This window comes from Camponotus vicinus, unplaced genomic scaffold (assembly GCF_025532165.1).
Source record: "Camponotus vicinus isolate PSW18456_S1 unplaced genomic scaffold, iyCamVici1.0 SCAF_4, whole genome shotgun sequence".
Lineage (NCBI taxonomy): Eukaryota > Metazoa > Arthropoda > Insecta > Hymenoptera > Formicidae > Camponotus > Camponotus vicinus.
Genome location: NW_028141976.1, coordinates 1,365,098 through 1,392,998, shown reverse-complemented (window position 1 = coordinate 1,392,998; position 27,901 = coordinate 1,365,098). Strand labels below are relative to the sequence as shown.

General features: G+C 33.2%; 4 protein-coding genes and 1 long non-coding RNA gene across 21 annotated transcripts; 4 read left to right on the top strand and 1 right to left on the bottom strand.

Annotated features, from left to right (window-relative positions):
- Positions 1–242: 242 nt before the first annotated feature.
- LOC145970963 (uncharacterized) lies at positions 243–1,281 on the top strand. Its single transcript, XR_014438700.1, has 2 exons — positions 243–398; positions 1,177–1,281. It is a non-coding gene; the product is annotated as an uncharacterized LOC145970963 (long non-coding RNA).
- LOC145970957 (SNAPIN protein homolog) lies at positions 1,090–16,509 on the bottom strand. Of its 5 annotated transcripts, none has more exons than XR_014438691.1 (7): positions 15,463–16,509; positions 14,973–15,327; positions 6,023–6,162; positions 5,817–5,902; positions 4,332–5,736; positions 4,033–4,256; positions 1,090–3,662 (listed from the first exon to the last, which is right to left on the bottom strand). XR_014438691.1 is itself a non-coding variant. In XM_083098072.1 (3 exons), the coding sequence occupies exons 2-3, from the start codon at positions 4,182–4,184 to the stop codon at positions 3,620–3,622; spliced, it is 195 nt and encodes a 64-aa protein (XP_082954198.1). In that variant the 5' UTR covers positions 4,185–4,256; positions 4,332–4,483; the 3' UTR covers positions 1,090–3,619. The 5 variants fall into 5 exon arrangements, 1 of the variants encoding a protein (XP_082954198.1); XR_014438690.1 differs by having other exon boundaries at positions 5,817–6,162; positions 14,973–15,129; positions 15,203–15,327; XR_014438689.1 differs by having other exon boundaries at positions 5,817–6,162; positions 14,973–15,129; positions 15,203–16,509.
- On the top strand, positions 4,849–6,123 carry LOC145970956 (uncharacterized). 2 transcript variants are annotated; one of them, XM_083098071.1, is made up of 3 exons: positions 4,849–5,426; positions 5,536–5,713; positions 5,782–6,123. In XM_083098071.1, coding segments are annotated over exons 1-3 (426 nt in total). In that variant the 5' UTR covers positions 4,849–5,179; the 3' UTR covers positions 5,783–6,123. The 2 variants fall into 2 exon arrangements, with proteins under 2 accessions (XP_082954197.1, XP_082954196.1); XM_083098070.1 differs by having other exon boundaries at positions 4,851–5,426; positions 5,536–6,122.
- On the top strand, positions 6,532–14,408 carry LOC145970955 (uncharacterized). 5 transcript variants are annotated; one of them, XM_083098064.1, is made up of 12 exons: positions 6,532–6,783; positions 7,588–7,840; positions 8,616–8,830; positions 8,926–9,179; positions 9,261–9,917; positions 10,011–10,060; positions 10,316–10,466; positions 10,881–11,099; positions 11,282–11,502; positions 12,679–12,838; positions 13,210–13,322; positions 13,579–14,408. In XM_083098064.1, the coding sequence occupies exons 5-12, from the start codon at positions 9,878–9,880 to the stop codon at positions 13,591–13,593; spliced, it is 969 nt and encodes a 322-aa protein (XP_082954190.1). In that variant the 5' UTR covers positions 6,532–6,783; positions 7,588–7,840; positions 8,616–8,830; positions 8,926–9,179; positions 9,261–9,877; the 3' UTR covers positions 13,594–14,408. The 5 variants fall into 5 exon arrangements, with proteins under 5 accessions (XP_082954190.1, XP_082954192.1, XP_082954193.1 ...); XM_083098066.1 differs by having other exon boundaries at positions 8,616–8,852; XM_083098067.1 differs by having other exon boundaries at positions 6,540–6,783; positions 10,011–10,180.
- Nsl1 (non-specific lethal 1) lies at positions 15,190–26,702 on the top strand. Of its 8 annotated transcripts, none has more exons than XM_083098035.1 (12): positions 15,190–15,359; positions 19,468–19,672; positions 20,095–21,851; positions 22,970–23,472; positions 23,686–23,877; positions 23,998–24,232; positions 24,464–24,571; positions 24,682–24,757; positions 24,873–25,032; positions 25,202–25,425; positions 25,510–25,644; positions 26,136–26,702. In XM_083098035.1, the coding sequence occupies exons 3-12, from the start codon at positions 20,329–20,331 to the stop codon at positions 26,280–26,282; spliced, it is 3,303 nt and encodes a 1,100-aa protein (XP_082954161.1). In that variant the 5' UTR covers positions 15,190–15,359; positions 19,468–19,672; positions 20,095–20,328; the 3' UTR covers positions 26,283–26,702. The 8 variants fall into 8 exon arrangements, with proteins under 8 accessions (XP_082954161.1, XP_082954163.1, XP_082954157.1 ...); XM_083098037.1 differs by lacking the exon at positions 15,190–15,359 and adding an exon at positions 15,900–16,171; XM_083098031.1 differs by lacking the exon at positions 15,190–15,359 and adding an exon at positions 15,900–16,514.
- Positions 26,703–27,901: the final 1,199 nt, after the last annotated feature.

Sequence of the window (27,901 nt, the reverse complement as noted above, 5' to 3'; positions counted from 1 at the left end):
TTTATTATTCATAATTAATACTTATAAATCCATTAATGAATAATCGTTGCTTTGCTTATCTAATTCATCATTGAATATATAAATGGAACGGAGAAAAAGTGAGTTATTTAATTCTATTTTTAATAGTAAGGAAAATAAAGACAAATTATCAAGAGACACGGTAGTGTTGGCAACTTACCTAAATAGGAATATTTTTTCACAGTTCATCAAATAATGCAGAATATGAAGCAATCTTCACGAAATTATTGTTGATACATTACAACATTCTTTTATATGGGACTGATCGAAAGGGTTTTCTATCATTTTTATACAAATATTTTATAACTTATATTATACATTTACAGTTCCAGAAACGAAAAAGAACCAGCAACAATTAATGATAATGAAACTCACAAAAGGTAAGCAATGATTATTAATAATATCTATAAAGATATTTTATAATATAATTTATTATTTTATATATTTTATTTCAATCTTTTATTATAATCTTCTATTATATATGTTTCACGCATGATACTGTTTAACTTTTATTTAAATGTCTTATTATAATTCATATATGTATTATACATACAAATACATATAATTACTCATCGCAATAACTAATGATTGTTATAATACATATATATTACTATATGTTGCATGCGCAATACAAATGCATTATAATAAAAAATTAAAATAGACCATTAAAATTAAAACTAACCATTAGTTGTTGCGATACGTAACTATATGTACTTCTGCGTATAACACATATATATGTATTACAATAAAAGATTAAAATAAAGGTTAACCAAGTATTGTGTGTGCAACTCATATGCATTACAATAAGGATTAAAATAATAAAATATATAAAATAATAAAATATTATAAAATTTTTTATAGAAATGATACATAACAATCTATTATTTCATTATAAAAATGTTTTATAATCTATTTTAATATTTTATTATCTTAATCTTTTATTATAATGCATATGTATTGCACACACAATACTTGCTTAACTTTTATTTTAACACTTTATTGTAATACATATTGTAATACATATATATAATAAAAATATAGAAATATATAATAAAAATAGATGACAAAGAATTAATTTTTATTTTAATCTTTTATTGTAATACATAATATAAAAATATTTTATATTGTACAATATATTTTATACATTTCTATTTTCAGATCTAACGAAAAGGAAAATGAAGAAAATCCTAAAAAGTAAGTGTAACACATTATATTATTAATACATATGCGTAAGAAATGATAGATAACAAGGGAATAAAAATTTATTTTACTATTTTTATTGTAATTCATTTATTGTAATTACTTATTTTTTATTGTAATTCATATTTGTGTTGCACACACAATACATATATGCATTACAATAAAAGATTAAAATGAAGATTAATCATTTATTATCTATCATTTCTACTATCATTTCTAAACATATTTTATAATATATATTTTATATGTTTCCATTCTTTCAGAACCTACAATATGGAAGAAATGGAGCCAGAAATTGAATTGTCGTCCTTTTTACGTGTTGAGGCTGAAGCGGCTTTAAAAGAAAATATAATACTTAAAAAAAAATACAAAAATTAATGGAAACACAAAAATTAATGGAAACACAAAAAGAATCGCCGCCACCAACGATGGCATCACTACCACCGCCACTGCCGCCGTCAACGTCGTCACCGCTGCCATCGCCGTCAGCGTCGTCACCGCTGCCACCTCCGCCGTCGTCACCGATAACGACAGCGGGGCAAGTAAGAGGTAAATAATTTTGAATTATATAATTGGCACGTTAATTATAAAGGAATCAGCTAAATGAATCAGCTATGTTAAAAGTTAATAAATCCATTACATTTTCAGATTTATGAATTTAACATTGCCCAAAGTATTTTTAGCCTTCTATAGAATTAAAATTTTTATTTTCATGAATTTTTGTGTCGTATAAATTATATTTTACAAAAGAAATTTTTAATTCACAAATAATTATTTTTATATTTTAAAAGGCTAAAAGTATTTTGCGTAATGTTAAATTCATGAATCTGAATGTACATATATTAAAATTAGATTTATTAACTTTCAATATAGTTAATCCGTGCAGTTCTTCTTTAAATATTATATTCAAATAAAATAACATTAAAATATTTCTTTTATTGTAGAACAACCGCGTGCACGATGGGCTAGAGCGGGACGATCGAGAGGACGAGGCCGAGGCCGAAGTTCCAATCCAAGAACCTCAGCCCGTTATAGAAATAATATTTTTAATTTTTATTAATATTTAAATGTGTATGCGTGTGCGTGTGTGTGCGTGTGTGTGTGTATCATCATAACATAGAATATTTTTTATAAATGTGTCTTTTTGTTTTTTCTTTCTATGCTTTGCACAAACTACTTTTTATTTTTCATTTCCTTTTGCAAAGCATAAGCTATTTTTAATTTTGAAAATTTAAATATTCTACGTTATGATGATATAAAAATATGTTTGTATATGTGTACATGCATGTGCGTGTGTGTATGTAATATCATCATAGCATAGAGTATTTATTTTTTCTTTCTATGCTTTTGCATAAACTACTTTTCATTTTTTTCATTTTTAATTTTCTTTCGCAAAGCATAAGTTATTTTTAATTTTGAAATTTTGAATTTCAATACTCTATGTTATGATGATATAAAAATATGTTTGTGTGTGTGTGCGCGTGTGCATATGTGTGTGTGTGTGTGTGTACATCATCATAACATAGAATATTTTTTTTTATAAATGTGTTTTTTCGTTTTTTCTTTCTATGCTTTGCATAAACTACTTTTTATTTTTAATTTTCTTTTGCAAAGCATAAGCTACTTTTAATTTTGAAATTTAAAAATTCTATGTTACGATGATTTCTTTTAAAATCGCTTCAGCCTCAACATGTAACGATGACGATAATTCAATTACTGACTCCATTACTTCTTCCATGATTAGTTTGTGCGTGTGCGTCTGTGCGTGTGTGTGTGTGTATCATCATACATAGAATATTTTTTATAAATGTGTGTCTTTATGTTTTTTCTTTCTATGCTTTGCATAAACTACTTTTTATTTTTCATTTCCTTTAGCAAAGCATAAGCTATTTTTAATTTTGAAAATTTAAATATTCTACGTTATGATGATATAAAAATATGTTTGTATATGTGTACATGCGTGTGCGTGTGTGTATGTAATATCATCATAGCATAGAGTATTCATTTTTTCTTTCTATGCTTTTGCATAAACTACTTTTCATTTTTAATTTTCTTTCGCAAAGCATAAATTATTTTTAATTTTGAAATTTTGAATTTCAATATTCTATGTTATAATGATTATATCAATTGCAATAAAATGAGCATTATATTTTTTCAATGCCATTGCTAGAGCTGTGATGACTATACCAGAACCACTACCTATTTCTAAACAAATCACAGGTTTCATCGCATGCAGAATGTCTAAATCTTCTTCCAAAGCATCTATTAAAAGATACGAATCCTCAGAAGGATCATAAACTGTCTTGAGTTCTTCATCTGATAAATTAACTACTGGAGTTTCCATAATTTATGGTGAAAATTGTAAGAAATTTCTTTTATAAAACTTGCAAAGTAATCAATGTTAAGTAATAACAATCCGCTGCTTCAGCTCTATTTGACATATCCTATAACAAAGAGAATAGTTATGCATAAAAAATAATACTCTTCGCAACTTTTGTACGCAACTTGTAGTACATGATAGAAGCACAATTTTTTATAACATTCCAATAATTATATATGAAAATTGAAAATGATTTTCAAAATGCTCAAGAATTCTTGTAAAATAGGTAACAATAAGATATATATGTTGCTTGTGTAAGTAAATCGCAATTTTTTATCGTTACAATTCGATGAATAAACATATATTTTGCAATAAATAGTACGTACTGTGAAAGAAATGTAAGAATAATAAATATACGTAAATTTGCAAGAAGAAACGCGAAAAATAAATGTTACTATTATTGCATGCGCGCTGAACAGAAAACTTGACGTCACCTTGTGGCGCGAATTCTCTCGTCCAGTTGATCCACCGTAGGTTTCAAGAGACTCATAAGACCTTCCGTTAATGCATCCCGCGTCGGATTTTCGCAAAAGTCATCTATCTTGTCGTCGATAGATGTATTGTCACTCGCTGTGTCCACGTCCATGTTATAGCTGTAGTGAAGTAGGCACTACCGTGTCTCTTGATATATATATATATATATATATATATATATAATCTGAAATAATAATATAGATACAATCTAATCTAAATATATAAATGTTATATGTATATTATTATTTTATATAATTACCTGAAGTGACACACTTAACCTTTTACAACATATTTATAAACACCGTTAACGCCACAGAGCGCTACTAACGCTGCGTCGCGTGAATCACTGCTAGCGCATTCTTGTGGCAGACGTTGGAAACGTATTTCTGTATATTCTTTGTTACGTTAAGAGGAGTTGACGATGACCATGACGACGTTTCTTAATCGAAATTTTCACATTTCAGACTTTGCATCATGATATCTCCGTTTACAGAGCACGTAGCGCAAAAATAAAAACACTTTTATTATTTAATTTAAACCCAAGCTATCGATTAATTCTACTAAGAACTCGATCCGTTGAGCGGTTATATGAGAAATAAAAATATCGAGTTATACTCTCAATCCGACTCGCGTAATAATACACGGAGTGCATTTTTTTGCTTACGCTGGGACTTAGCAAAGACACTACCGTGTCTCTTGATACACGGAGTGCATTTTTTTGCTTACGCTGGGACTTAGCAAAGACACTACCGTGTCTCTTGATTAATATATAAATATACTGAAATACATATTTCTGAATATTTTATTTATAAGTAAATATACTAAAAAAGAATAAAATAAAAATAACTTTATTTAAAATGATTTGTCTTCATTTCGTTTATCGAAAAAGTAATTGTCAAAATAGTAATTGTTATTTTAGGTTAATTAATATTTTTCTTTGCTATTTCAAAATACATTGATGGAAAAAATTTTCTTAACAAAATTTCTTAATTAATTTTCTTAACAAATTTTCTTTCTATTTTTTAAAATTTGTATCTAATTTTTAATTTGTTTCTTCAACAGAAAATTTATCTTTTTGACAACCGCTACTAAGAGTAATATAAAAAAATGTCTGATCATTTAAATTACTGCAATACTATTGCTGATTTGCCTGATGAAATCAGTACAGATGACTGGGATAATGGTTGTGAATCTGCATCTATTGATATTAACGAAAAGAGTGGCGATAAGCTTCTCATTGAATTATATAGAGAACGTCCATTTTTATATGATAAGAATAATACCAGTTTTAAGGATTGTTTGATGAAGCAAAATGCTTGGGATGAAATATCCAAAATAATGACTGAAACTAATGGTGAAAAATAAATTTGAAAATTTATATAATAAATCATATAATTACAAAATAATGTTAATACACACACACATATATATATTAATTTTTTAATCTTATACTTTCTGTTTAGGTGACATGTACACTCCTTCATATTGCCAAAAAAGATGCATCTCCTTAAAAGACCAATACAGTAGAGAGAAAAGGAAAGCTGAAATTGAATGTAAAAGTGGAAGTGCTGCGGCTAACTTCTTTTACCACTTCTCTTACAGTAGATTCCCCAATTCGAAATGCCAAAGCTATGGAACATGGTAGGTCACCTGTCGCAAGATATCTAAAAAAATATAATAATTATAATACACTTATATTAACTATCTAGATATTTAGGCATGAAATATGTACTTCAATAAATACCTTAAAGTTATTAAAAGTCGTAACTCTGGAATTAAAGCACGAGAACTTTTTTTTACCAAGTATGGATTTATCATATGTAATAATTGCTGAAAATGTACCAACGTCATTCTGGTGTAGCGATAAAATAATTCAGAATCGTTTTTTATTTCTTGAAATAAATTGTTATAATCTCTATATTGAAGTCTCTTTTCATTGATCGGACTCACAAGCCATCGCCTATTTAACCACCTGATTTGCCTTTTTTTACGTATCAATAGAAAACACAAGTTTATCCAGTACATCACCAAAATAAAAAATTCCTCCTTTTTCATTTTCATTAAAAAGTGCTGTTATATATAAATGTATACTGAAAAAAATAATATATAAAATTTGTTAATAATTTACTTATTTTATTAATAATAAATAAATCATAATTAATTCATAATATGATGTACATCATATTTTTAAAGATACCCACACAACATGCATGTCTTGAAGACGTCTTAAACATGTCTTTCTTATGACGCCTTTAAGACTTGTCCAATTGACGTCTTTCTGATGTTTTTAAGACATTCAATTTAAGACGTATTTTTTTAAACGTCTTAAAGATGCCTTTCTTATGACGCCTTTAAGACTTGACCAATTGACGTCTTTCTGATGTTTTTAAGACATTCAATTTAAGACGTATTTTTTTAAACGTCTTAAACATGCCTTTCTTATGACGCCTTTAAGACCTGACCAATAGACGTCTTTCTAACGTCTGTAAGACATTCAATTTAAGACGTATTTTTTTAAACGTCTTAAACATGCCTTTCTTATGACGTCTTTAAGACCTGACCAATAGACGTCTTTCTGATGTTTTTAAGAACATTTACTTTAAGACGCCATTTTTAAGATGGCCGCGGTGCCAGGCCAGCCAGGCATTAGACGGCGTCGAGTTGGAAAATAAATTATTCCATTTACCAAAGCTGAGCAGTGCTTTGCACAGGTAAGAATTAAGGTGGAAGCACATAAAATTGCAGGAGCACATAACCATAAGCATAAGAAAATTGATTGGTTCATTTTCTTATGCATATATTTGTGGACCAATCAATTTCCTTATGCTTATGGTTATGCGCCTATGCAATTTTATGTGCTTTCACCTTAAATGATATTTAAAGCCGGGTCTGCAATGGCCATAGCATAAGGTTGTAAGATGTAAGCGAAATAACCAAATCCATTTCCTATGGATTTCGTGCGTTCTACGGTGGTCTCGCATACGCAGTCACGGAAGAATTCTGCGTTCTTAATTCTTATTGCGCGTCCGCCGTAGAACATACATAGAGCTCATTCTACAATGGCAGTAACAAGACTGTAGGAGTAGAGATTAAATCGTTTTTAGTGAAGTAAAGAAGAAGAAGTAATGAAATAGACAATTCTCATTTTGTACTACTATTACCTTAGAGTACTAATGAGAATTTCTATTTCGTTACTTCTTGTCTTTACTTCATTAGAAACAGTTTATTCTTTACTCCTACAGCCTTGTTATTGCCATTGTAGAATGGGCTTAGGGCGTGTTCCAAAATTCACTGCCAGCGCTGAAAATCTTTAGTTCATGTTACGTATATTATATATTTTCAGCGCTGGCAGTGAATTTTGGAACATGGCCATAGTAGGAAATGGATTTGGTTCATTTCGCTTACAACTTTATGCTACGTTATATATATATATGTATATGTATGTATGTGTAAAAAAATTAAACTCTATATTGTAAAAAAATATATTAATTATCTTTTGTATATTTTTTTTGCAGCATTATGACAACATATGAAGATTTTATTCAACAAAATTTTATTCAACAAGATTGTGACGGTGTGCGTTCCATAAATGGAATGCTTGGCCATCATCGCGTATTGATACTACTAGACTAGTTGTACTATTGAAAACTTTGTATCAACCAATTAAGGAACAAGTAGATCTTCCGCCAATTCAATATGATCCAGTTTTATGTACAAGATCTACATGCAGAGCTATTTTAAATCCATTATATCAAATAGACTATCGTGGTAAGTAATAAGGTATTATAAATGAATAGAACAAAAATCATTTTTTATTTATCACAAGAAACATTTTGAAAAATATTAAAGTAGTTTATTTCTATTAGAAATTAAAATATATTTTAATGTGTTTCTTTATTACGATGTATTTACATTCATATTCTTTATTATTCTTTATACTTCATTTAAATTCGTATTTTATTTAATGCATAATTCTCTTGTAATTTTCTGTCTATATCATATAAGATAATTTAAAAAATCAAATTATTTATTAGGAGCATATAGTATTCATAATAATATTGTAAAGATATTTTTATATTTCAATAAATTCTAAATTTGTGTTATCATTATATATTATTTTTTTTAAGTTACATTATAATACACATATTGTGAGTTATATTAATAATTATGAGAAAAAAACTTTGCAAAAAGAATTTATGAGGAAATTCTTCGAAATAAGAAACAAAAAGGAAATATATTTAAATGATCAAAATGTATGCATTTATTTGAATAATAGTGTTATATATGTGTTATATATGTTGAATAGTTATATTATGAAACAAATATTTTTGATTTTACTTTTTTTAAGATTTGATTCTTTTCGAACATTTTTTTTATTATCATTTATTGACATTACATGATTTATTATAGTTTTTATTATATATAAATTTATGATATATATATATATATATATATATATATATATATATATATGTTACTTATATATTACTTTAAATATTATTGTATCTCAGTCCAATTGTATGTATTTATATGTATTATTTAGCGTGCCCAATGTTTGCCATCAATATTTTTACTTTTTGCGGATACATATGTCTGGATGATGAAGAATTAGAGGCACTTAAAGATTCATTACAAATGTCATTGTCTCTGCTTTCACTCAATGCTCTTATTGGTCTTATCACATTTGGCAAAATGATTCAAGTTCATGAATTAGAAGCACAAAGGATCTTCAACCAAAACAAGTTCAAGATATGTTAGGTACGAATAGAATAAGTCCCAAGTTATATTTACTATATTAGTCATTGTTCTTCATGATTACTTTATTGCATTTTATTCACATTACATTTTGATAGGTATAGGTAGACTAATTCCTGGACAAAATCCAAATCAACCAAGAGGACCTGGTGCGTAACTATTGCCAGCTGCTAATCGCTTTTTGTAACCAGTACATAAGTGTGATATGAGACAGTTCGACAGATCTTTTAGGAGAACTGCAACGTGATCCATGGTCTGTTGGGCCAGAGAAACGTTCATTGCGATCTACAATTGTGGCATTAGCAGTCGCCACGGATCTCTTAGAAGCTAGTTATGCAAATACTGATGCTAGGTATTTATATGTTGTAATATGATGTATATATGTTATGTTTTTCATTGTAATCCTACATATAATGCTATCAATGTATTTAAGGATTATGCTATTTGTTGGCGGACCATGTTCTCAAGGACCTGGCCAAGTTGTAACTGATGATTTATGACAACCAATCAGATCACATCATAATATTCAAAAAGATAATGCTAAGCATAAAAAGGCAATTAAGCATTATGATACACTTGCATCACGTGCTGCAACTAATGGCCATAATAGATATTTATAATAGATATTTATTTTTGTGCTCTTGACACCAAACTGGTTTATTAGAAAGGCGACAATATTGCAACTCTACTGGTGGTCATATGATGATGGGGGATTCATTTAATTCTTCATTATTCAAACAAACTTTTCAACGAATATTTGCTACAGATGCCAAGGGTGATTTGAAAATAGCATTCAATGCAATCTTAGAAGTAAAAACATCTCAGAAAATTAAAGTTCCTGGAGCAATTGGATCTTTTGTATGTCAGTGGGAGAAAGGATCAAGTGTTGGAGTACTACAAGAAGTAGGCTTACTTGTCAGTGGAAATTTTGTTCATTGACACCATCTACAACAACAGCATTATTCTTTGAAGTTGCAAATTAACATACAGCCCCAATTCCGCAAAGTGGAAGAGGCTGTATTCAATTCATTATCCAATATTAACATAGTAATGGACAAAGGCGAATTAGAGTTACTACTATTGCAAGAAAGTAAATATATTTTTTATTATACATTATATGTATATCATAAATATTTATAATATCATAAATAATAATATATCATAAATATTTATGATGTTATAGGGATATCTTTAATTATTAGTTGGGCAGATGAATCATCATCTTTGCATCATGTAAGCATAGAATTTGAGGAAGCAACAGCTGTTTTTATGTCACGTTTAACTGTATTTTGAGCAGAAAGTGATGATGGTCCAAATGTTTGAAGATGGGTTGATCATATTCTGATTAGACTTGTTAGTAGTTTCTATCATTAAAATTGTGCCCAATTACACTTAATATAAAGCTTAAACTTAATATATTTATACATATAGATTTACACATAAATATATATTTTATCTATTTTGAGGTGTAAAATCTTATTATTGCAGTATCAAAAATTCGGAGAATATGCAAAAGATGATCCAACTAGCTTTAGATTGGCAGAAAATTTTTCCTTGTGTCCACAATTTATGTATCATTTACGCAGATCACAATTCTTCAAGTATTCAATAATTCCCCAAATAAAACTAGTTTTTATAGGTAAGTTGTTATTTGTATAAAACACATGATATATTTAAAACTTATTGATACTTTTAGGTCTCATATTTCATATATCAATATATATTTTTTGACATTCTTTTTAACTGAAAGAAGAAAGGAGCATCTCAGATAAAGTTTTCATTTATCTTATGATAGCAGTCATTTGTCATAAGTTGCTAGTGTATTACAGCTAGCGAATACACTAGCAACTTATGACAAATGACTGCTATCATAAGATAAATGAAAACTTTATCTGAGATGCTCCTTTCTTCTCATCTTTCATCGAGTGCGATTGTGATTGTGGTTGTGCGTTAAGTGAAAATTATATAAAATAGTTTACAATGAATGAAATTTAATAACACTGTGATGAACAGTATAACTAACAAAATGAACTCACAGACTTTATATTTACAGATGTTGACATTACTGATGAGGAATGGTTGAACGAAAGTTTAGTAGGTGATTACGTGTCTTGCGGTAATGCTAATGTGCGTGATGATGGTAATAGGCTTAATAATGACAATGTGCCTGATGATGATATTGGTGACAATATGATTAGCCCCGATAATGTGCTTGACGGTGATGACATGACAACTTTCAATGCCAACGGCAATCAGTTGGAAAAATGCTATGGTATGTATTAAACTTTATTCTTTATTCTTCCTTCTTAATTATATCGTTATATTGTACTTATAATAGCAATATGTTATATGTACTTAATTTCGTATGTATGTACTTGTGTAAAATAACTAAACAGATAATTTTAATGATACTTATAAAGAGAAATAAATATTTTTCTTTTTTATCTTATACAGATGCGTGTCGTATCGAACAAAAAATTATTAAAAATCTCATACAAAAGAATACGAGACAGTTGGAGATAATAATAAATTTAATAAATAACGCAGGACCAGCTAATACAATATATAATAATGACGAAGTCCAATTATTGCCGGAATTTCCGCTATCAACAGTTGACGAATTTTTCAAATTTGACACGGATCTCCAAAAGGACAGAGAGATTCGGAAACAATTAGTGAGTACTTTTCTGTTTTTGCGTCCATTTCTTTTTTCTTCTTCTCTCTATTTTTAAATGTGAAATAAATGTATATTTCTATAATTCAATCAACAACAAAAATTCTTTTGTAGAGATAAAAGTAGAAGACAAAATCTAGATATTGAATATACTGGGTGTCACACTAATTAATTCCTCTCATTATTTTGTACATAAAAGTATTAAGGTGAGGTAATCGAAAAATGAATATTTTACGATTACCTCACCTTAATACTTTTATGTACAAAATAAGATATTTTACGGTTTATATAAAATTAAGAAACGATTTTAAGCCTCATAACTCTACAAGTACTTAATGAAAACTAACTTAATTATAGTGTTTTGGAAAGCTCTCGAGATAAGCTACAAGAATAATAACGCAATGAAAAATAAATAGTTCCATTTAAGAAATTGAAGGACAACCTTCACATGATCTTGACAACGCTATTCAAGGTCGTACTAATATTACTGTGCATTATTTGAAACCCTATAACTTTTATAGGAAACATTTTTGTCTGCCGTTCTCGGTTTTCGAGATATTCGGCTGATACGGGTGGTCTGACACACCCCGTATATGTGTATATATATATATATATATATATATATATATATATATATTCAAGGTCGTACTAATATTACTGTGCATTATTTGAAACCCTATAACTTTTATAGGAAACATTTTTGTCTGCCGTTCTCGGTTTTCGAGATATTCGGCTGATACGGGTGGTCTGACACACCCCGTATATGTATATATGTATATATATATATATATATATATATATATATTTATTTATTTATTTATTTATTTATTTTTTTATTTATTTATTCATATGATAAAAACAATTGTGAAAAATAAAATAATGAAAATAATAGGCTCAACATAATAATAAATTACTAAGGGGTAAAAAGGCAAATAAAAATCAAAAGACACGCGGTTATTAGTGCGCAAATTTAGATATATAGTATAAAATATTTACTTAAATTTACTTAAAGCGTAATATATAACATTCTTTTAAATTTTATTACAATTTTTGCTGCCTTTTGTCGCTTAGTAATTTTGAAAGAAGCTCTTAAAATATATTAAATTCATGTTTCCTTTTTCTTCAAGCGGCTTAAATTGAAAATATTATTAAACATTTTTGTAACATTCTGTTATAGAAAAGGAAAATTGCAAAAATTGGAGGAAACACTTTCGTTCACAAGACAAGGAATATTATAAAATACACATTATCGGATGAATTGTGCCGCAAATTATCATGGACAGGCCAAAAAGGATCAACGGCAATTAAGGACACAAGTTTTGTCACAGTTATTATGGGTAATTATTATTTCTTTAAGATATATTTTTATTTCTCCTTTTTATGTAATATTGTTTAAAAATAGTTGCACCTTTAATGTATTCGAACATCAGTATTATTCGAGATAGTATCTAACATATGCTTAGATGTAACGTGCACTTTTAACTTTAAATTTTTCTTCAGAATTATTAATAAGATCTTACTTCAAATTTCGTTCAAATATTCTTCTACACTTTATACTCTTTCCAATTTTTTACGGATCAAAATTTTTATATTTTTTCCAAAAGTTGCAAACGTTTATAGCTATACTTTACTTCATGACTACCCTATTCTAACTATTGGAATTAAAGCACAAAATATTTTAATAATTATGTAACAAATCGTTTTTCAGCATACGTTTCGGACGACGAAAAAAGTAATATGCACGATATTAAAAATACCATCCAAGAATGGTTACGACATGCGGGAGATCGCCTCAACTACTTAAGAAACAAGAAGAAAAAGGTTGGTAAATTATTGAAAATTCCATACGATATTATTTAAAAAACAATAGGGCTGTATAATGTTGCTGCATAACATTTTTAGTGTTGAAAATGAGAAAACATTGAAATTAATATATGTTTTTTAATATATGTAAATGTATATCTTAAATCATATTTCACTTATATATTTAATTTTGTGTGTGTGTGTGTGTGTAAAAAATTAAATTCTATATTGTAAAAAAAAATATATTAATTATCTTTTGTATATTTTTTTACAGCACTATGACATATGAAGATTTTATTCAACAAAATGAAGATTGTGACGATGTGCGCAATGGAATGCTTGGTCATCATCGCGTATTGATGCTACTAGACTAGTTGTACCATTGAAAACTTTGTATCAACCAATTAAGGAACGAGTAGATCTTCCGCCAATTCAATATGATCCAGTTTTATGTACAAGATTTACATGCAGAGCTATTTTAAATCCATTATATCAAGTAGACTATCGTGCAAAATTATGGATCTGCAATTTTTGCTCTCAGAGAAATCCTGTAAGAAAAAATTCTATCCATTTTCTTTTAAACTAAATCATTTTAGCTAGACTAGAGTTTAACTTAATTAGATTTAAGCTAGCAATTGTTCAATTTTGGAAGTAAATTCAGCAGAATAGTAAGCTATAGGTCCTTGATAAAAATGACTAAAATAATATGATTTAGATTGTACAGATCATAAGATTTCAATCTTGTATTATAGTATGTATGTATATACACAGCATATATATGCTATACACATAAATGAATAGAGTAAAAATCATTTTTTATTTATCACAAACATTTTGAAAAATATTAAAGTAGTTTATTTCTATTAGAAATTAAAGTATATTTTTATGTATTTCTTTATTATGATATATTTACATTCATATTCTATTCTTTATTACTTCATTTAAATTCGTATTTTATTTAATACATAATTCTCTTGTAATATTCTCCTCTCTATATCATATAAGATATAATTTAAAAAGTAATCGTAAATTATTTATTAGGAGCATATAGTGTTCATAAAAATATGTATAAATATTTAAAATATAATAAAGAAATGAACTTAAGATGAGTTTTGTTATTTATTATAGAATAAATCAATAAATCAATGCAGCTATTTTACCGACCGAATTACGCACGTCTAAAAGTCGTCTTAATTGAAATGTCTGAGACGTCTTTATAACATCCTGAGTGAGACATTTAATTATATCTTGATTGGGACGTCTTGAGTGAGACGTCTTAAAACAATGCCCGATAGATATCTTAAATCGGGACATAAGACGTCTTAAAGACGTCATAAAGATGTAATTCTGATAACTTCTTAAGACGTCTTTAGAAATTTCATGACGTCTTTAAGACATCTTTAAGACGACATAATGTTGTGTGGGTATTATTAGATTTTAAAATATTTTTCTCAATGTGCAATATATTTTAAAAAATAAAGGAAAATACTGGTTAACCTAAAAATAGTTACTATTTCGACTATTTAGTAAAATAAAATGAAGACAATAAATCATTATCTTTGTTTTTATATTGTCTGTATTATTTTTAATTTATTTTAGTATATTTATTTATAAATAAAATATTCAGAAATATGTATTTCAGTATATTTATATATTAATATTACTTACCTCGTTCATGATGCACTTTCCGCATTCACAATGGTCTTTACGACATACGGTTTTTCTCTGTCTTACTTTACGTCCACGACTACGACAGACGTAAGAGCTCTCGTCTAGTTCTCTGCCATCAGCCTCTCTCAAATGTATCGATCGAAAGGTAGGTGCGCTGTGCACGACATCGGGCGATGATATTTTACAAAATCGCGGTATCTGTAAATTAATTAGAAAATTCCACATACCTGATGCAAGAGTCAGACGTCAGGCGCAATATGTGTAGACATGTGTAGCATCGAATCAATCACTCAACTCTCATAAAAATTGCAAGCGACGTAATTGCATCGATTGCGCTCCACGTTGCGTCATTCTACAAGAAGAAAAGGCTCGAGCAACATTAGAGTAAGTATCCCAATTATCCTTCAATTATTAACAGATCGACAATCGATCCAAAGCAAGCTTCCTCTTTATGGAAACATATGGAATATTACACATCTTGAAATACCTGCCGGTCCATCCAATCATTTGCGATAGTCGTTTAAACGAAAGTCCAACGCCTACGTTGCGACGTGGCACGTTACCATATATGGCGAATACCATGGAAACCCCGTAAAATCGAAATCCGCATCGACGTCGAAGGTAGGAGAGTGCGCGGCGTGAATTTTTGAAATACGCGAAGTACGCGAGAAGACGAGGGAGCGTGGACGGGAGGACCGCGACGCGAGCAAAGCTTCCCCTTTGAATTTGGCGCGCCCGCGGATGGCGCGCAACGCCGGCCAATCGCGCGTCGCCGCGCATGCGCGGCCAGGTGGCGCGCGACCGCGCCGCCGCGAGCGCGCGGCGGGCTTGCGAATTGGACTTTAGCTCCGACGTTACGGCGCGGCAAACGAATCCGATTGGACAGCGTGGCTACGAAGGCCACATCCGGCCGCGACCGCCGCAGTATTGGTCGATTGCGCGCGACGGCATCAGCAACGGCAGCGGTAGTGGCAGCGAAGTTGGTCGAATTTCCTATATATATTATTGATAAATAGCTCGCGTCGTTGCTCGTGTGACTTTCCGAGACGGCTAGAACGGCCGACTTCGCGTTGTGCGTGGATGTGCGTGACCTCGTCGTCGGGAGAGAGGCGTTTTCGCGCAGGAGCGTTCGAGTGTGCTCTCCTCGCGAGGAAGAAAGAAAAGTGCGGTGGTGTTCCGTGAACGAGCGACTACACGTACGACGTACCGTGACGACAGTTACGTGAAAAGAGAGAGAGAGAGAGGGAGAGAGGGGGGAGAAGGAGAGGGATAGAGAGACGGAGGGAGAGAACGCGCGCGCGTCGCTTCGCAAACGGAGATCGGTGGTGGACGAGAGCAGCCGAGCGCGGACGACGGGATTATCGTACGTTGGGTGTGACGGGACGTGTCGCGGTTCGGCGTGGACGATCCGGACCGGCGAATCGCACGGATAGTGTCGTGGTACGCGGGCCCCTCGAAAGGGCAGGCCCAGGCAGCGTTCCTCGCGAAAGCCTGCGGCGCTATCCCACGAGAGAGCATGCCGAGCCCGGCCACGAAGAGGTGAGAGCGAGCGAGATAGAGATAGGGAGGGAGCGTGCGAGCGAGCGAGAGAGGGCGAGCGCGCTGGCTTGAGAGGGAGCGAGAGGGAGAAGGAAGAGAGATAGAGTGAGAGAGAGGCGGACAGAGACGGCGCGAGCGAGCACGAAAGGAAGGAGAGCGTGCGTTGTAATCCGTGGATCCGAGGGAAGCGACTACTTCTCCTCGAGGCTGTTTTTTGCACCGCCATTGTACGTCGCGAGAGACGAAACGCGACCCGAACGTCGCGGTGGCGGCGTCGCGGAGGAAACCGTCCTCGCTTTTCCCCTCGTGTATCCTCGGCGGGCGTCTTCGCGTCGCATCGACGGCGACGAGGTGGAGGAGACGGAGGAGGAGGAGGAGGAAGAGGAGGATATCGTCGTCGCGGCCCTCCGTCCCGTCGCCGTGTCGTGTCCGCGTTCCTACCTGCGTGCATGCGGCTCCGCGGGGTGTTCCTCGAGGCGGCGGTATCGCGCTCGATACTCGCCGCCGTTGAACGGAGTGCGGGAGTGCGGAGTGACCCGAGAATAGTGGTCGATTCCTGGTAAAGGGAGCAGGGCGTCCTTTCGCGGAGATTCGCTCGTTCGTTCACCTGGCGCGGAGACCCCGCGTTGCTGCTCGCGCGAGCGAGCCTGTGGACGTCGTCGCGTGGATTTATAGCGAATTAATATCGCCCCAGAAATCGAATCCGGTCGCTCTCGGCTTCCCCGGGCATCGATCGCATAGGTCCTTGATCTTTCTTCTTTCCGCGATAGCCGCTATCTCGTTACAAATAATACGATAATTGTATTAATGGGGTAGATTATTAAGCCGGCTTCGTGCATATTGCGATCGCGTGTACGTGGAACTTGGCTCCGTGTTCGAAATCTGTGCGGCTCGTTATGCAACAGACGCCGCGCGCGCGATCGACGTCGAGGAGGAGGAAGCGCGCGCGCCTCTCCTCGTCTTCTCGCGGCTTCGTCGCCGTCTGTTTTTACTAATCGTGCACGTATCCGCGCGTATCTGCCACCGCCGCCGCCGTTGTCGTCGTCGCCGCGAATGTATCACGTGTTGATGCGTCAGACCGTGTGCCGCTACTTTAATTCGCCTCGTATATCGCACACAAGCGCATCCGCGTGTACGTGTATTGTTTGTGCCGCGTGTAATTATACGGCCGCGCCGACCGGAAAGTGCGTATCCCTTCGAGCGGAGGAGAATTCGCACCCTCGAGAGTCCTTTACTCTACGCCCTTCTCTCTCTCTCTCTCTCTCTCTCCCCTTTTTTCTCCTTCATTCGAGCGACTCCTCTCGGTTTCTCGGCGTCTCCTCCCGTCCCAGCCTCAGCCGCCTTTCCCCAGCCAAATTCCTCTCCCTCCGGAATTCTTTTCGCATCCCGCTCTTGCGAGTTTTTTTCCGCTAAAACTGTCGTCTCTCTTTGTCCCGCTGTCGCTCTCTGTCCCGGTCAACAATACGCATGATTGGCCCCGCCGCGGAGAAATATCGGTCTGCTTCCGGCGCGATTGCATACGCCGCAGTTTGTGTTACGATTTTTCTCGCCACCATTTATCGTGGTACATGATTTGTAGTTTTTTTCCCCCGTGAAAGCGAGGGGCCTCGTTCCGGATATTTTAGTCCCGTTGGATTTCGAGAGAATCGATATTTATTAGTAAATATCGAGAATATTCATTCTCGGTATTTGATTTCTTTCTTGATAAAATAATCGTTATTTAACTTTAATAATGTTTAGCTTGTCTGCTATCACAGCTTTACATTGCCGATAATCAGGCGTTTTGATAAAAGGGGTATCTGAAAGAGCGGGAGAAGAAATTTCATACATAATCTTGGATCAGCTGATTCTTGCTTAGTTCGGAATACATGTTTCTTAACGTAAAAAAATTTATAAGCGCATCAGATTTTTTACATCATTTATCGTATCGATTGAAATTTCGTTGTTGTGTCATCACGAGTAATCATGAGTCACTTGTATATATCGGGTGTATCGAACAGTGTATCATCTGCAATTGTTCGTCTCTCTGTCGATTTTATTTTATTTCTCAGTCGATTCGCGTAAATTTGCGTACTTACGCGATTACCACGATCCGGTTACGCTTATTGCGCAATATTATTTATGCTGAAATAGCCGTAAACATTGTAACTATAGTAACGCAATATACTGAAATATACACTACACACTTTGCAGTTTGAATTTTATTATATGGTGCTACAATCGCAAAATTATTTTAATGTAAAGCTGTAAGAAAGAAAAGAAGCGTACAGTTTTACAACGCGTTGATAAGAATCGATCATCATTTTAAGTAGTTTTTAAATAATTTTCCACGATAAAGAATTTTATATTTAGAAATATATTCTGAATGAGACACAACGGACATCGAACGTATCACAAATCTAAAAGTATATATTAAGCTCCTTGATTAGCGATATAAGATACAAGATTCATAGTGATAAGATAAAATTAAACTGAAAATTAAATTACAATACTGTAAATATGCCGAACGAAAAACATGACTCATTTATTGAGACAGAGAGCGCTGGTGAAACATATTTAAAATTTAATTTGCATTTAAGGTATTATTCAATTTTCACAATGTATTGCAATATATAGCTTAAGAAATGATATTTTTACAATTTTTCAAAAAGTTGCACAAATTTTTCAATACTTGATATTAGGAAAACAACGAAGCGAAATTATTTTTAAAAAATATGCAAAAAGAAAAGGGTGATAAACAAGATCGCGTGAATAAACGAAAGTTGCAATACCTTTTATATTTAGGATTTAAACTGGTCCGATGGTAAAACGCGAGTACCATCGACCGTAGAATACTTTTCTGAAATTAAGCTAATGATTGTAATTTGCAGCTTTCGCTATAGAAACGCGCATCTTTTGTGAATGCGGGCAGGGCATTGTAACATTTAGCGTTACGTATTCTTTTCTTTTCCAGGACACACAGGAGAAAAGCGGTATACGGAACGCGGTACACCAGATAACTCTGATCTAGACGGAAATATTTTAATAGCATCGCTGTTGTTTACGTCATCTCACTGTAGCCAGCGGTGAAAGATTGCTTTTGTGAAGTATTGAGAAAATACAGAATACATTTAAACGAGACGTCAAGTATGCAACGCTTCTTCAAACGTGGAAACGAGGTGAGCTATATTAGTGTTTATGACTACGCAATTTTGTACCGATTCCTTAGAACAAAGTCTACTTAGCAAGCTTATACTTTTAACATTGCTTCTCGGCTATACTTATCTATGTGACTTTAAAAATGTTATGTAATTTTGCGTAACGTACAGATAACCCCGTTTTAGCATGCGATGATTAAAGGGCTTGGCAACCATTAAAATTTTTCAAGTTCTCTGTTGTGAAAGATATGATTTATTTGTATATCGAGAATAATTATGTTTATCTCTATTTAGATAAAATTTTTTTACTTCTCACTTCGAATTATCTCGATTATAATAACTCGATACTTATACGGTGTTTCATTTTCTTATTTCTTGTAATAAATAAATATATAAAGCAAGAAGCATACAAAGCATGATGTAATATTTTGATTTTTTTGCAGGAGAGCAGTATCGTCTTGTGATAAACAATGGGAGTAAATGATCGATAACATGAGAGAAACTGTGGAAACGACGTAATTACCATGGCCGGGCAAGGGATGGCAGGCCAATAAATCAGACTGTGTATTAAAAATAAAAAGGAAACAAGCGAGGACAAAGAAAGAGACAAGTCGAATAGTCAATTTAGGGTGGCGGACGGTAAGGGAGGCAGGACAGAGCCGTGTAGTAATGGATGAATGGGAGTGAGCGCGGTGCACGGGGAGCGCAGGAGTGGCGGGCGCGCACGTTGTGGCACGTCGTGGGAGCCTCTGGATGTGGAGGCCGCGGCTCTGGCAGCGTCAGTGGCAGTGATGGCCCCTGCTCTGACGGAAGGCGGTCCTCAAAAGCCTGAAAACTTGCTCCCTACCCTACCAGCAGCCGCCAGCGGCTTTCTGTCCGCCGAGCAGGCCACAGAGGTGTGCCAGAACCGTGAGATCTTGACCAAGTTCGTGGTGCCGGCGAACGTACAACCGTCGAAGATCGACGAGCAGTGCTTGCGCGGTATCTCGAAGGACCTCATACGCGATGTCATTAATTCCAAATACGCTAACGACCTCGACTCGTTATCCGCGTTCGCGAACGCGTCCGACTTGATCGGATCGAGAAACGGTGCGGCAGCGTGTCTGCAACAGCAGGCGGAACAGGAAGACTTTGAGCGGCCGTTTACGCTGCCGGACGCCGGTCACGCCGTAGGGAAGGTGATCGACATTATAATGAGCGACCCATCTATGGGTGATCAAACGAACAACATGGGTTTCTTGAAATCGAGCGTGGACTTGCCCCTAGCGGCTACTGAGACTGAAACGGGAGACAATAAAAATCTGGATGTCGATCAGATCATGGCCTTTGGCACTGATATCACCGCCGAGCAATGCAACATAGGGAATGTCGCTGATATCGGGCACAATGTTGATGATATCTTGCAGGTCATTAATTCGATAGAAGGTGCGGAGAATGCCGAGAACATTTCCGCCGGTGGTGGCGAGCCGGTACAAAGTGCTGTCGATGGCGTGGAGATGTTTGCCATGCCCGAAGAGGGATTCGCATCCTTCGAGCGGGATTTACTTAATGGCGTTGACGTAATGAGTCTCTGCAATGAGAATATGAATATATCGGTAGACACGGTGGACCAACAAAAGTCTAACAATTTAAAGTTACAACAAGACATTGTGGCGCAGAAGCAATTTGAAAGTGAGAGACGATGCGCGTTTTTACTGAGAAGACTGAGAAAACTTCAAGGAAGAATAGTTGGCAGACACGTGGCAGAGGAGAATACCGGCGTTCTCGAATTGGCCCATCACGGAGTAAAGAAATATCTTCTGCAAGAACTGGTCAATATTGGTTCAAAATCCAATGTGAGAAATTTTCCTGAGATTAGCAGTAGTTTACATTCGTTCTTACAAAAAATTGAGAAAATGTGCATTGCCCAGAGTAACAGTATGAATCGTCAGAGAGTGTGTTGTCGATATTTCGGTGGAGGGTCGCGTGATAACGCGAGCGGCAGTACGTCCGGCAATAATGGCAATCGTCAGCCGGTATTCGGTACTCCTCAGGTTAAACTAAACGGTGAAGAAGTGGAAAGTGTGTTTGGAGCTCTGTCCACACAGTTGCACATTGTAGAATCTAACTTGGATTCGGATTGTACAGCATCCAGTAGTGGTGGAGAAAGTTGTGACGAAATGCAGACATTTAACAATCCTCATCAACAGAATCTACTCATGTAAGTTATCTATAATAAAAAAAATTAATATTAGTATTAAACATTATATAAATGTATTTCACATATTCTGTCTCTATTAAATGTATACAATTTTTCAATCATGCATTTTATTGAAAAAGTATATTTTGAATGAAATAGAATTGATTAAAAACAAAAAGGATATACATGACATTTATTTAATGAATGTGATAAAAGTATTTAAAAAAAGTACTTAAAAATATCTTTGAAATAATTTTTTCAAGAAAAAAAATTTTTAGAAATATTTAAGTATTAGAAATAATTATAAGTAGTTTTAGTATACATCAACTTAATTTTATTATTGTCAAAATCAATATTATTTTTTGTATTATAAATAATTAAATCAAAAAATAGTTTTAAGTATTTTTTAAAATTCTGCAACATAAATTTGATTTCAATTTCTTCAAAGATCTAGCTTAATGCAATTTGAACAACTTCATTTTTAATATTTTTAATGCTGTTAAAGTTAATTTTTAATACTACCGCAACTGAAAATTGAAGATTTTTATTTATATTTTTAAATCTTAATTTGTTAAAATCTTTAGATTTTTGGTCGTTTGCAAAAATTATTTTTTTATGCCTCAATATAAAAGCACATTCTATGCAGTTTTTTAAATTTGGCTTTTAATATAATATGTTTGAGAAATCTTTGAGTGCTTGTGTAATAAGTAATATATATTATTACAATAGGAAAAAACAGACCGAATATATTTTATGGGTCGGTTCTGGATTTTTTACTGTTTGTTTATTTACAATACAAGTGTATTGACTTTATATTGACAATATTTTCCTAGTTTGTTTGATGTTTAGTATTTATATTTGATTTAATATTGCATCTCTTATCTTTGTATGTGTAATTGCAACAGTATATTATATTTAAATTTAATGATTTTATAAGATGGAAGAAAGGGGGACAAGGTTGAAATATTTAATTTTTGCTGGATTTTTCTTAAAGTTTCCCGATGTTTCGTCTATAAGTATAATTTCCACTTCAATAATAGACTATATTAATTTCAATAACAGACTACTGTGATTTGTTATGCAATATATAATCTTTTGCAAATGAGAAGGCCAATCGTATTGTTACATTATTTGCACAGATCCAAAAGAGCAGCATGGAGATATGCACAGGATCGTGCAGGCGTAGCATCACGGTGGACCTGGCTACAGGCACAAATATCAGATTTAGAGTACAGAATTAGACAGCATAACGATCTGCAACGGCAGATTAGGGCCGCGAAAGGCCTGGTTGTTCTCGAAAATGCAGAAACTGTTAACGGATACAGTGGCGCTCTACCAGGTTCTACTGGACGATACAATTCGCCCGAGGGTGAATTACCAGCTAGTAGAACGCGTCCATTTGTATGGAGTTTTTATAGAAAGCGAAAGCTTTTGCAAATGGATAGGCTACACGAAGTTTCAAAGCGTGCGGCTAAAGCGTCAACAGTGAGATGCAATTGTGATCATGTGTTGCCTGCGTGTGCTTTATGTACAGGAAGGCTAGATCCAATGCAGCCACAAGAACCAATTGAACAACTTTCTGTACAAGAACGTGTAGCACTTGTTGACCCTAGTTTTCATCCAGTGTTGTCATTCCCTGATGGTACGTTTATACATATATGTACTCATTAATACATAGTATAATGTAAAAATTCCTCTAATGAAATTATAATAATTTAGTAAAGTTTATACTTAACTGGTCTATTTTCTCTATAACGCAATTTTTTAATATCTAAATAAGAATTAAAATATTGTTTTTGTCAAGTAGTAGTGAAAAAGTTTGCAGCTATATCATACACATATATGTTTATTATAGAAATTGTACATGGAACCCATTTAGAAGCTATTATGAAATCAGTGGAATGGCAGCAGAAAATGTTGAGAGGCAATTTGCGAGTTATCCGTATGAAAGATAAAGATAGCAATGAAAGAAGAAATAAGAAACTTCCTAACAGAACAAAATATACCGCGCGATTAAAGAAATCATCCTCGACTATTCTTACAGCAAGTACATATCACGAAATGTCATGTACATTTAGTTTTTTATTCTTGTCTAGTAAAAGAATGAACTGCTTGATCAAGGTGTTGTTTCTCCGCAATATAAAATAACATATTTCTTCTTATACAGGAATCAAGAGAAAAATGTTGAAAAATGGTAAGAGAAATAGACTCGGCCATTCGGAAAGAAGTGTGTCTGGATTAAACAAGAAAAAAATATCAAAATTGCCAACTGAGGATGACGACGACATTAGCGCGCTTTCAAGTTCCAGCAAACACTCATCCCCAGTGCCTTCTCCATTGCAACATGTTACTGCCTCTTCGGAGAAAAATACTGTTAAAGAAAAAAGTTCCAATCCACATGGGTAAGAAATATACAATATTTTTACAATTTGTAATTCTATATGTTTTCGTTGGCAAAATTGCTATATTAATTTCTTATGTGCTAAAACTTATATATATTTTTGGAAAGCAAATACTTTAAAATATAAAATTAAGCACGATTAATTTTCTATTTATAAAATTATCAACTAATATATATGTATCACTTTTATTTCGAAAAAATGTCAAACATTTCATAACAATTGATATTTCAGGCGTTTGCGACAAAACTCGTACGATATTAACAATATAGTCATCCCCTATAGTGTCGCTGCTTCAACGAGGCCTGAAAAATTACAATACAAAGAGATTTTAACACCAAAGTAAGTATATTTATAATTTATCAAGCTATTGCTCCGATTTTTATCTTAATTATTTTGATTATATACATTATAGTATCATATTAATTAATATATTTCTCGTATTATTAAAGATGGAGATTATGCGAAGAGCCCTCGAAAATGGATGTGAAGAATGGCGTAATGCACAGGCCTGATCAGGACAGTGATGTAAGTTAATAACAAGATCTAGTAAGTGATAAGAACGCAATTCAGCACAAAATAAAATGATGTGATATTTTCTTTTTCATTGTCGTAATTCAATGATTGTATATGATTTTATCAGATTGAAGATATGTCGGATGAAACAATTGCCCTGAGGCACGAGCGTAGCGAACGCGAGGAATATAAACGTTTCATGACATATCTTAGTATGCCGCATCAAACGCGTATTCGTCACAATCGTCGTATCGACAGCAGAGCAGACAGTGGTGCGAACACACCAGGTATGTCGTATCGCGTTTAATCGTGAATTTTAACATTATTAAATGGCAATTATAAACAAGAGATTTACGCTATTATTTTAATATTATTCTATATTTTTGTTGAAATAATAGTTTTTAATATCGAATCAATAAAATTATATTCTCTCGTAAAGAAAGTAAGTTGTTTTAGATCCAATGTCACCGCACGCGAGTAGTGACTTTGGTGGAGACGTGGTATCTCCGTTTACGTCTCCACCTGCCACTCCATCCCAGGTGCAGGACACAGAACAGTCGTCGGGTTTGGATTCGCATCGACCGTCTGCTTTACAAAACTCTTTTCGACGTCGTACTATGTCCGCTTTAAGACTGGGGAAGGACGATGCCGCGGTCGCATTTACCGAAGATGAAAATGAGGTAATGCATAATGACCGACACATATATTGCGTATAAATCAAAATTAACACAAACGTAATATTCAAAGCCCAATTTTTTTTTCAGATTTTACCGTATGAACCAAGAGTATTCCCGTTATCTGAAGAAGTTTATGACAAAATGTTGGAAGTGATGCCGGATGGACATTGGCAAGCTTCGTCTACATCTATATGTTCTCGCGACGAAGATAAGGGTGATGATGTACGTACATTGTATTTGTATTGATATATATCTTCGCATTAAATATCTAAGTCTGAAAAATTTGAATTATATAAAATGTATGTGGGTGCTATATAGTACTGACTATTAATATACACTTTGAGCCAATTTTCATGGCTCCTCTCGAGGCTATTTCCGGTAAGCAGTGCCACTTGACGCTTCCTATACTTTTGTAACGTAATTCTCTAATTTTATTTTTCACTTATTTCTCACATACAGACACACAACATATACACACAGAATTAGCAAATTTTTACACAACAAAAATATCGCGTTAAGTCAACGTTATCGTTACATAGTTTCCATCCATTTATAGAATTTTTTACACAATTTTATAGTTTGCTCCTTGTTTCGCGCAGCTGCCGTATGAGAGCTTGCAACTTTAAATAGTTTTTTGCAAAGCGATCAATTGTGGATGTAGGTGATTCCAGTAATCGTCGCTTGTGTAATTATTCATATTTCTACGTTTCTAGGACAGAGAAATGGATTCTCCCGAATCGGATTCGACCGAATCTGCTTGTTGCGACATAGATTGTGAGGATCCCAATGATCCCGAGTGGACAGTAGGTGACGATAGAGACACTGAAAAGGAGAGAATACGTCCGACGGCTAAGAGATAGGATATAAAACTCTTAATAAGTACAGTATGTCTACGTTACTATATGCAGAAGCTACCTGTCAATTGTTATATATACCTGTCGGTCATGTAACATTGCACCTTAAGTTAATGGTATTACGAATCTGTAAAGTGTATTATAAATATAAATTTTATAACTTCATTCTGCTTAAATTAATGGAAAGAACCTTAATTAATTATATTATTGCTATTTTGGCCAAAGCATTAGAACTGTACAAGCGTCATAGTACCTTTAGGATGTATACTTGCATCACTGATCTTTTCCCCTTCTGTTAAATACACATAGTAGGTAATATTAGTTCTCTGAAAGAAGTGGAATCTCATGACAGTGGTTGAGCGGTTTTATATAAAACTGTATGTTACAATCACAGCTCTTCACTTTAAATAAAAGTGCCAATTGAAATGTTCTGTAGCACTGTGTACCTTCCAATATCACGTGCTTTTTCTATTTTGTAAGAATGAATACACTAATTTGTGTGACATTCTACGAGAAATGTTAATATACAGATGCTCTTAAATGTATATAAATTACCATTTTATCATTATGTGAAAACTTGTATTTAAATCCTTGTATATTTTGTCCATCATTACATGACTTGCACCTAATTTCGCAAATGTCGTAATTTATATAACAGTCAAAATCAGTTTGAATACGAATTTTCTTTATTTTGTTAGTATTAAGAATTCCGTTTTATTTCTCATATATGACCAAGTTGTGTCTTAAGATATTACTAGTACATCTTATAGGTACAGGTAAGAGGGGACAATGCTATAAAAATGAAAATTATAAAAAAGGAGTTGTATAAATTTATGTATCATACACAAAATATTCTTGACATAGGCCCATATTCTGAATCCTCTTTTATCGATAAAAGAGGATTCAGAATATGAGCCATAGTGTGTGAGAATTTAAAGTATATAGAATAAATATTAAAAATGTATTATCAATTAATTACCGATGCTCTGTATTTTGACTGTTATGTTCTTATCATTGGTATAATTTATGAAATATAAACTCACTTGTTAATTTAAGTTCATATTGAAAGTCTTGTGTCACTGTGATTTCGCGATTTTCTAATAGTCTGTGATACTACATGTATTTTCTTTCGTATTAAAAGTTTTATAACCAGGCAAATGTCTACGAATTCTTAAAAATCGCATGTGTTTCAATTTTGTATATCACTTTTACAAGATGCAAATAAAAATAGGTGACAACAGAGATTGTTCTTTATTCTTCATTATGCAAATTGCACAATTGCATATGGATGCAATTGTATTCATTTATATATATATATATATATATATATAAATGAATACAATTGCATCCATATGCAATTGTGCAATTTGCATAATGAAGAATAAAGAACAATCTCTGTTACAATCATAAGAAAAATTACAATCATAAGAATATGTGTGCATATAAGTATATATATATATATATATATATATATATATATATATATATATATATATATATATATATATATATATATACTTATATGCACACATATTCTTATGATTGTAATTTTTTTATGATTATGATAAAACAATTATGAATCAAAATATTTGATAACTTATTGTATGAAAATTTTTTGTTATACA

What these genes read in the sequence shown, in the direction of transcription:
- LOC145970956 (XM_083098070.1), top strand. Translation starts at nt 5,180, where the DNA reads ATGTCTGATCATTTAAATTACTGCAATACTATTGCTGATTTGCCTGAT. An exon ending in AATAATGACTGAAACTAATG is followed by an intron (nt 5,427 to 5,535) that starts GTGAAAAATAAA and finishes CTTTCTGTTTAG; the next exon opens with GTGACATGTACACTCCTTCA.
- Nsl1 (XM_083098035.1), top strand. Translation starts at nt 20,329, where the DNA reads ATGGGAGTGAGCGCGGTGCACGGGGAGCGCAGGAGTGGCGGGCGCGCA. An exon ending in CATCAACAGAATCTACTCAT is followed by an intron (nt 21,852 to 22,969) that starts GTAAGTTATCTA and finishes TTATTTGCACAG; the next exon opens with ATCCAAAAGAGCAGCATGGA. An exon ending in CTCGACTATTCTTACAGCAA is followed by an intron (nt 23,878 to 23,997) that starts GTACATATCACG and finishes CTTCTTATACAG; the next exon opens with GAATCAAGAGAAAAATGTTG.
- LOC145970955 (XM_083098064.1), top strand. Translation starts at nt 9,878, where the DNA reads ATGGACAAAGGCGAATTAGAGTTACTACTATTGCAAGAAA. An exon ending in GAGAGATTCGGAAACAATTA is followed by an intron (nt 11,503 to 12,678) that starts GTGAGTACTTTT and finishes ATTCTGTTATAG; the next exon opens with AAAAGGAAAATTGCAAAAAT. An exon ending in TTTTGTCACAGTTATTATGG is followed by an intron (nt 12,839 to 13,209) that starts GTAATTATTATT and finishes ATCGTTTTTCAG; the next exon opens with CATACGTTTCGGACGACGAA.
- LOC145970957 (XM_083098072.1), bottom strand. Translation starts at nt 4,184, where the DNA reads ATGGACGTGGACACAGCGAGTGACAATACATCTATCGACGACAAGATA. An exon ending in GAGAGAATTCGCGCCACAAG is followed by an intron (nt 3,663 to 4,032) that starts GTGACGTCAAGT and finishes TCTTTGTTATAG; the next exon opens with GATATGTCAAATAGAGCTGA.